The following is a 9,500-nucleotide window of genomic DNA, read 5'->3' on the forward strand; positions in this document are numbered from 1 at the left end:
GGGGTTGGCAGCGTTATAGGCGAGTTGCAGCAGGTAGCTCAGCAAATTGCAGAAATGGCAGGAGGTCGTCGCCGACGTGAGTGATTGATAAAAATAAATGGGAGCATTATACAGTGGATGTACAGGCGATAGGGGGTGTGTGGACTCTTGAATCTGATTTTGAGTCTCCCGCTTTTCTGCCCAGCTTCATCCGTCACTCCATTAATTAATATGACGTATACTGGATTATTATATTAATAAATATTTTAAGTGACGTTACAATGTTATATTATTATTTACTTACATGAAGGTAAATATATTTTAATTATTAAAAAAAAAAAAAAAGGTAAATATATTTTACATCCGTTCCGCCATAAAAATATATTTACCCTTTGTTATATTTTTACCTCATACCTGAGGGAAGTAAATATTATTTACTCTTATTACTTAGTGAAGTGAAACACACAAATCCATGGATGTGGAGATTAACTGTGTATGAATCAGGATTACTCCACTATTATCGAACTACTTCTCTGCCATTAATGCTACTATTTGAATAAGTTGATGATTATAATTCTAATAAAATGTAATTAGGATAATCAAATTTCAATAGTGCCGAAAAATTAAATGCATGCTAAACCTCACGTGCTCAAATTCTAAGTATTGGAAGAGGAATCAAGACCTTTAACCAAATGAATTACTTTTGGAAAAATTAAGTGATCAAACATATCCCACCAAAACATGCACTTGAAGAAGAAAGAAAAAGTAAAATTGAAAGACATGGTGGATTTCCAAGACCCCACAAACCCTAATTGCTTTAAAATTCCACCATCAATCCTAAACACATTATTTTGGAGGGTTGGTGGTAGCTAAGTTTATTGGAACATATATCTATATGTCTGTGTGTGTGTGTGTGTATAACAGGACTTCACTCATTGTGCTCACCAAATTTGCAAGACAAATGAGTTTTGCAATGATTCTCTTTTGGGACTTTGTAGGTCTTCAACTACGTCTTGTCTTCTTCTTTTTTTTTGTCTGTTCAGTGGCTCCACTACTACCTTCTTGCAATTGTACCTAAAGCCTTATCATGTTTTAGGTATTGATGCCCAGATCAAACTCCAAACCTGCACAGTCATTTTCCAAAATTTTCTTTTCTATCATTATTAATTATTGTTGTATGAGCATGCCTCAATGAAGAAAAAATCTCTCTTTTTAAAATAAATTATTTTCAATCACTATTGAGTTTAGATGTTTTATATATTCCCATTACACAAAAAAAATACTGAAAAGATAATATGCAAAAAATAGTTGTGACAAATATCTTCAATGTTGTAATAATCTTTTGTTATGATAGGATATATATATATATATATATATAATATAAAATATAAAAGAAGAGAATGAAGAAGGTAGAGTAAATTAGAAATTTTTGTCTTTACGTTCATTCAAACAATTGAAACTATTTAAATAGACAAAGTATACAATATGAATAAATCAATAACTAAAAAAATGAAATTTCAGTTTATGTGTGCTAACTACTCTTTTAATGTTTTATATCTACATCTTTACTTCTCCCATTTAAGAGAGGATTTTTAGAGAGCTTCATGGTTTAGTTGTCATCGTATAGAATTATATTACTTCGAAGTATAATTCTTCAAAACAAAAATTTTCTCAACCAAACAATATGACAAACACAAACTGTTGCGGTAACAAAATTCTACTTTTGCTCAATGACGAGGTAACAATTGAATACTCCTTAGACGACCATGAAATGGCAAAATGTAACGTAAGTTCGAGTGATGTTTATATCATCTTAATCCTCCTAGTAAGATATTTAAATAAATTCAATTTTTTTTTTTATAGAATGATATAATTCTTTATAAGTTATTGGTAGCAAATAAATACATGGCAGTTTGATTCTCTATATATATTTGTTTATTAAACTCGCAAAACATATTATATCTGGTCTTTTTGCACCTACATAAATCAAAATACGTTTTGTAATGTATGTTGTCTAAACTTTTTCATTCTTCGTGATCCTTATTTAGCTTTAAGCCAAATTCAGTTGGAATACTTGCATGATTGCAATTCTTCATTTGAAATACTTGAGAGAATTTCTCATGCATATTTATTCTTTAAAATAAATATTCCACTAGCAGACAATATTTTTTCTGTGCCAAGAAAATAATGCATTATATCAAGACAAGAATTTTGAATTCTACCATTGTAGACACTTCGAACTCTACAAACATAGCACTAGTATTTCCAACAGATATAATATCACCTACATATATATATAGGCAGACAATGAGCATTTTTCCTCCATATCCAACTTTAACAAAAAGTTTTGTACTTATACAGACATATATTTTTTTTTTATATAAAAAAAGAATTTTCTTTCAAAAAATAAGTATTATACCATTGCCCTGGAGCTTGTTTTAATCTATAAATAGCTTTAGTTAATTTATAAATTATAAATGCATTTCCATTTTTGATGTAGCACGGAGAAATACCAAATTTTTTTTTTCTTTTTTTTTTATAAAATTTTTATGCAGAGAGATTAATTTTAATTATGAGTGACTCTAATACTAATATTAACTAAAAGAAGAAAAATTAGAAATAATTTGCCTTCCCAATCATAAACTATTGTTCTAAAAAAGTAGTATTAATTAATTCATTAATCAATTTAAGGGATACAAAATTTTGTCCCTAACAAAAGCAAAAAAGGGTTGACTTAAAAGCCCAAATGAAGATGTGTAATGAAATGAAATCACAAGGTCATCAATTAACAACTGAGAAAATAATTAGAAGATTTTTTCTCACACATCATTTTCAAATGTTTGGTTTAACACCTCTTCCACTACCTCTTCTGGTTTCAAATGTTTTCCTCACACCTTTTCTTTTATACATACATATATATATATATATATATATTATAAATATAAGTGGTTTTGCCACTATCAAACCCTTTTGGTACAAAAATATATCTCAGTGTGTCAAATTTTTAAATTAGGTCACTTCATTCACATTACATAATTTATTTTTACTTAATATTTTCGTACATAAATTTCCATCAAATTTTTTTTACCAATAAATCACAAATTGAACCGTTAAATCTATTTTTTTAGCATGATAACAGGCTTATAACACCCTGTGAGAGAGGTAAAATAGAAGTTATTTCTACTATTTTAGATATATGGGTAAAAATATATATATATATATATATATGTTATAACAGTTAAAAATTGTTTTAATTAAAATGAATTGAAAATCTGCAATAGTCTTTAAAAAAGTAATATTACATGGGAAAAATGCAATGTCAATTAATACATACCACTGATTAATTAACACATTAATAGCCGGCTTAACCTTTTTTAATAATTATGATTTAGATGTATTTAGCTGGTCAGGTAAATATTGTACTTTTAAATTATGTCTAGAATAGAATTCAGAAAAAAAAAAAAAAAAAAAAAAGAGTTTATATATATATATATATATATATATATAAAAGTTAAAATAATATTATACACAATATTACATATAAATTTAAATTTAAATTTTATAATCTAATAATTAAAACAAGTGTTAATTAGCAAATAAACTAATACATTTAAATCTGTTCCAATTAAGTATAACCAAATTACACAATTCTCTTAATAAAATTAACAGAGAGACATAATTAAAAAAAAAATATTCAAAATTCTTTTTTTATTTATTTATTTTAAATAGTCAATTTAATTATTTATGAAGAACATTTAACTTAAATAATACGATGGTGATTAGAATTCAAATCCGATTATAATTATAATTATTTTACAAGGTAATATATACTACTAAAATAATTTCCATTCATGCATTGTATATAAAATATATGTTTTTACTTCTTACATTCAAAAGAATAAGTCAGTGCAGGAATCGGATATCATATATATACGTGTGATTCCTTTCTCTTGTTTTTATCGTCTGGACTCTTGTTGTCATGATCTTTTTAATTATTAATTAACAAATTATTAAGTGTTTAAATAAGTATTAATTCATAGATTAAAAATATATATATATATATATATATATATTTGGACCATTAATATGTCTTCTTGCGTTTTCTTTTTTATTTAAAAAAAAAAAAAAAAACATTAATCTTTTGTGAATGGATATATATACTCGTGGGTTAGATGCCTGTGACCACACAAATCATTGTCTGCAGAAACCAAGAAAGAAAGAAATATCGATTCAACTCTCCAGGATAATGCCGTATACTAATTCCCGGTATATACATATGTATGTGCATGTAAGTATATATGTATGTATCTACGTATGTATACAATATAATCAGGCTGTTTTGAACTTTACTTGAATATGCAGGCAGCTTGTTTGGTTGGTCCAGAACTCAAAAATTTATCCACTACGCCAAGTCATTGAACAACTGATTGGCTTTTCATCGCATGAACTTTCTACAAGTGTAGAATATATTATTCATGCCCCAATTAATATTGAAGGATATTTGGTGAAAGATGAGTTATACACCTGATCTTTTATATGTAGTTTGATATTATATACATACATATATATATATATATATATATGTCTGAAACACCGAGATTACCTAGAAATCCACAGCCATTTTTACTAGGTTTAAATCCAGTAAAGTAAAAATTATTCCAAAGGCTCTCTAAAATTTCAAACAACATTTGTCATGAGATTGATTTGTTATCACTTAAATACGACATGAATTGTTAAAATTAATTTCTAATTCCACCATATCTAACCATGTAATTTCTTGAAGAAAGAAATATTTTTTCATTGTTAAAATTTATGCAATATAAAGATGCAAAGACAATTCAAACTATGTGTTATTCCCAATTCTTCAATTTTATATAAATCAAAAATTAGTTTATAATTTTTAACTCATTATAATAATCTCAATAAAAAAAAACCTACTTACTATAAATTTAATTCGCTAAGACTTAATACAGTTTAATCAATACGATAGTAAGTTAATTTAATAATATAAATCCACAACTATAATCTTATAATATACTCACAAAAAAAAACTGTCAATGGACAATTTTATAACAAGTAATGAAGGAAGGGTCCTTGGAGGAAGAAAATAATTAAAAGAAAAGGAGCTCAAGACACTTGGAAAATTTTATGAATTTTAATTTAATGTTGCTTCTGCGTTATGCGTCCTATCATAAATGATTTGTTGTGATTTTAACACGTCATTAATCATATGTCATATATTTAACAATAATCAATATAATTAAATATCAAATTGATAAAAATTTAAAACTGTATGATTAAAATAAAAAAATAAAAAAAAAAGTTACATAATTTTAAATAAGAATAATCAAATAATATAAGAACAATACAAAGTATTCTAGCCAAAAAATTACCAGCTGCGCGCACACATTGTAAAGTTTTACCTTGTGTTTTTTAATTTTCCCTTTTGTTGTTATTTATGATTTATAAAAAAAATATTATTAAATTGTTAATATTGTATCTATAAATATTTAAGTTTTTAAATACGAATTTATATAATTTTTTAATAGAAATGGAAATGTATAAATATATGTTTAAAATACATTTAAATTGAAGAAAATTATTAAAAAAATAATTTAGGATCAATTAATAATTTTATGTAAAAAAATAAAAAAAAAAAAAAAAAAAAGAAACTACATGTTTAAATTACAATAAGAAAAAGATAAAGCTGTAATTTACAACTCATTTAAACGGAGAGTTGATGAGTAAGACAGCATTATTGTTCTTTTTTGTTTTCTGGACAAAATCCCAATATATATATATATATATATATATTTTCCCTAATCAAAATCTACTATTTTATATATTTATTTATTTAAAATAAAAAGTTATTAAAAAAAGAAAAAGAAAAAGAAAATAAAGAAAAAGAAAAAGAAAAAGAAACAGGGGCGCCACCCATTTCTGTGAACATGCCACACCACCCCCTGAGAAAAAACCGCCCTTCTCTCTGCCTGTCGTTTTTGTTTGTATCAAAAAAGAAAACATTACAAGCACCAACCCCTACCCCACTATCTCCTTCTTCTCTCTCTCTCCCTCCCTCTTCCCCTCTTAAGTGGGTTTTGCATTTCGCAAAGCCATGAACCCCATGGTTATTAGCCAAATCGGGGGCGACCCACTTCATAGTTATCTGCTATTTCAAGGAAAATCCTACACATAACCCATTTCATTATCTCCATCTTCTTTAATATTCCTTTTAAAAGACGCTTACTCTTCTTTTTAGTTTCACTCTTCATAACTTTCCCTATTTGCCTTGGCCGATGTCCTGTCTGCGCCAAAACATTCGCTCCCCCTTCCCCCCGACCTTTTGGTTGAATCTAGAGAAAATAAGCGGGTACCCATTTGGTTTCTGAGGCTGGAAACAAGGTATGTGATTAAGGTCATGATGAGTGAGAGTATTTTCTTCCTTCTCTTTTTTCCGAGATTGTTTTTTCTCTGTTTGTTGATCTGTTTTCTACCCGCCATCTGCGGTGTTGGTTCAGTTACTGATGCGTAATGCTTTTTAGTTATGTGGGGTTTTTGATGTTTGATTGATGGGTAAGCCCAGCCTAATATATATATATATATATATTTTTTTTTTACAATTTCTCGCTACCTAACATTATTATTTTCTATGAAGTCATCGAACATTTTTAGGGTTTTGATGCTGAAACCGTGAAAAGATTGTTTCTGCGAAGAAGGACGCAATGTTGTTTTTTAGCACATTCGTCAGTGAGAAATCTGGCGAAAAATGCACCCTTCTTTTTCATTTCTTGGTGTTATTCTCTAGATATCCTGTTTTCCTTCAGTGGTAACAGAGTAGTGATTCACATTTTCTTCTTCAGTTTGTGAGGTGATTAAGGATTTTAATCCATTTGTGGTATTGCTATTATGTTGTTGATCGATCAATTTTTCTACCACTAATCAATGCTTTTGCATTTAATTTCATATACTGTTTTGTTTCTTGTCATAATTTGATTATATATATCTCTCTCGTTTGAGTACGCATCTAATCTTGTTGATTTCCTCGATTTGATGCAATCACATCTGGGTACGCAACCGATTTCTTTAGGAACATAAGCTCACATGCGGTTGTTTTATATGAGTCTGCCTTCTGGTTATGCATGTATTGATTGAACGAAACATGGGTTGAGTTTGTCATGGATTTTACTTTCAGTTCTCAAGTTTGGGATTTTGATTTTCCCATCTGAAAATAGGTTTTTTTTTTATGTCATTTGATATAACACAGATTCCATTTTGTCCTCATTTTTTATCTGTGAGAATGAATTAGGCTAGATGAAATCAGGTTTAATGTCCTTCAATGTAAAGTCTAATGATTTTTGTTGCAGGGTTATGGTTTATCGCTTGTAATGATTCAGGAGTCTTGCTGACTGTAAGATCTTTCTGATTCCTGTAAGCACATTGGAAAAATTTTGTGGCATCATTCTATTGTTTTTTGTTTTAATTTTTTTTTATTTTGTTCTTTCGACTATGGATATCCTTTTAATGTTACGGGAGAACTGGTGATTCACCACACTATTTCTGATGATGCTACCTCCAACGTTTACTTGTTTATCTCTTTTACGTGTTTGGCAGATTAGGTTGTAGTTTGGTCCTTGTATTTGATTGTCAACTGTTTTATGTTTCATTATCCTTCCTTTTTTGATGCTTCACCGCTTGAGTCTATATTCGCCTAAGCCTTGGTCTATTTCTCCATGTTGGTTCTAACATCTTCATAGATGATTCTATTTTCACAGGTCTCACGTCTAGTAACAAAGCATTATGATCTCATCTCTCTTTTATATTTAGATTATGTTTAGTTGTTTTTATTTTTCTGAGAGCAGTTTAATTTTTGTTACAGGAATTTCTTTAATTATGGAGGGGGAGACATCATGGATAAACCATTGCCTGGATGAGATGGAGAGAGATATTAGTGAGTTTGATTCATTCTCTGAGCTTAGTGATGAATGCAGCAGAGAAGGCAGTGCCGTATCAGTAGATTTAATTCTTCCTGATGATTTGTTGGAAAGAATCCTTGCTTATCTCCCAATTGCAAGTATTTTCAGAGCTGGCTCTGTTTGCAGAAGATGGCATGAGATTGTTAGTTCAAGAAGGTTTTTATGGAATTTCTCACATGTCCTCTCACAAAAACCTTGGTATTTTATGTTTACAAGCTCAGATGAACCATTTGGCTATGCCTATGATCCCATCCTTAGGAAATGGTACAACATTGACCTCCCTTGCATTGAGACATCAAACTGGTTCATTGCATCATCTTGTGGGTTGGTTTGCTTCATGGATAATGACAGTAGAAGTAAGTTGTATGTCTGCAATCCCATCACTAAAGACTGGAAAAAGCTTGGTGAGCCGCCAGGTTTGAAATTTTCTGACTACAGTGCACTTTCAATATGGGTGAACCGAACATCACATAGATACTCTGTTGCAATTGTGAAGTCCAAGCAAGTTCCTGGAAATTTTTTCCAGTGGGATCTCTCAATTCACGTTTATGATTCGGAGAAAATGATGTGGATGACCTCTCTGACAGAGGTCCTGTTAGGATGGAGAGGTGGTGATGAGAGTGTGATCTGTGATGGGGTATTGTACTTCTTGATTTATTCAACTGGGGGTGGCACACCAGAAAACCGGCATGGCTTGATTACATACAACCTTTCTAGCAGATCTTCCCATGGCTTGTTGATAAGGAGCTTTATCCCGGTTCCTTGTCCCCTTACATGTGGCAGGTTGATGAACGTGAAGGAGAAGCTGGTAATGGTGGGAGGAATTGGAAAGCAAGATCGCCCCGACATAATAAAGGGTATTGGTATCTGGGTTCTAAATGGGAAGGAGTGGCAAGAGGTTGCCCGTATGCCTCACAAGTTTTTTCAAGGATTTGGGGAGTTTGATGATGTTTTTGCTAGCAGCGGCACGGATGATATAATCTACATCCAGAGCTACGGAGCTCCTGCTCTTCTAACTTATGACATGAACCAGAAACAATGGAAATGGTCACAGAAGTGCCCGGTGACAAAAAGGTTCCCACTTCAGCTCTTTACTGGTTTTTGCTTCGAACCGAGACTCGAAATTACTCCCTGATTTGTTTCTCCAAGGATTGAAAATATGGTGTTATGGGCAATAACATCTGCAAATCCTTAGTTTTTTTTTTTTTTTTTTTTTGTCTCTTTTGCGTTTCGTTTTTCACTTATGGTATCCAAAAGTTCACACAAAAAAAGTACGGGCAGATACAGCTGCTGCTTATTCGAGATATTGGAATATTATTCTTTGCATTGGAATTACATATATATGCTCACAGAGGCATCACAAAGTTTGAATCCTGTTTATATTTTGCCAAAAATTAGTCCCTGTTGTGCCTTGTCATTACAGGAATTTATAGCTTTGCTTCTAATTGCTTATGTGTCAGCATGAATGAATACATATATATTTGTACACTTCACTGGCGGGTATATTTATTTCCATTATCTAGTGTTGAAATATTTATGGTTTGGCTG

At 30.2% G+C, this 9,500-nt stretch overlaps 1 protein-coding gene across 6 annotated transcripts; it reads left to right on the plus strand.

Moving 5' to 3' along the window:
• Positions 1–5,940: 5,940 nt before the first annotated feature.
• On the plus strand, positions 5,941–9,326 carry HWS (Galactose oxidase/kelch repeat superfamily protein). 6 transcript variants are annotated; one of them, XM_022032122.2, is made up of 3 exons: positions 5,941–6,381; positions 7,344–7,407; positions 7,856–9,326. In XM_022032122.2, exon 3 carries the CDS (start codon positions 7,870–7,872, stop codon positions 9,085–9,087), a length of 1,218 nt encoding a protein of 405 aa, XP_021887814.1. In that variant the 5' UTR covers positions 5,941–6,381; positions 7,344–7,407; positions 7,856–7,869; the 3' UTR covers positions 9,088–9,326. The 6 variants fall into 6 exon arrangements, with proteins under 6 accessions (XP_021887814.1, XP_088076209.1, XP_021887813.1 ...); XM_088220086.1 differs by lacking the exon at positions 5,941–6,381 and adding an exon at positions 6,388–6,847; XM_088220083.1 differs by having other exon boundaries at positions 7,344–9,326.
• The last annotated feature ends 174 nt before the right edge of the window (positions 9,327–9,500 follow it).

This window comes from Carica papaya, chromosome 5 (genome assembly GCF_054855325.1).
Source record: "Carica papaya isolate Zhongbai chromosome 5, ASM5485532v1, whole genome shotgun sequence".
Taxonomy (NCBI): Eukaryota; Viridiplantae; Streptophyta; class Magnoliopsida; order Brassicales; family Caricaceae; genus Carica; species Carica papaya.

Coding starts and splice junctions, on each gene's coding strand:
- HWS (XM_088220083.1), top strand. CDS start 7,807: ATGTTTAGTTGTTTTTATTTTTCTGAGAGCAGTTTAATTTTTGTTACA.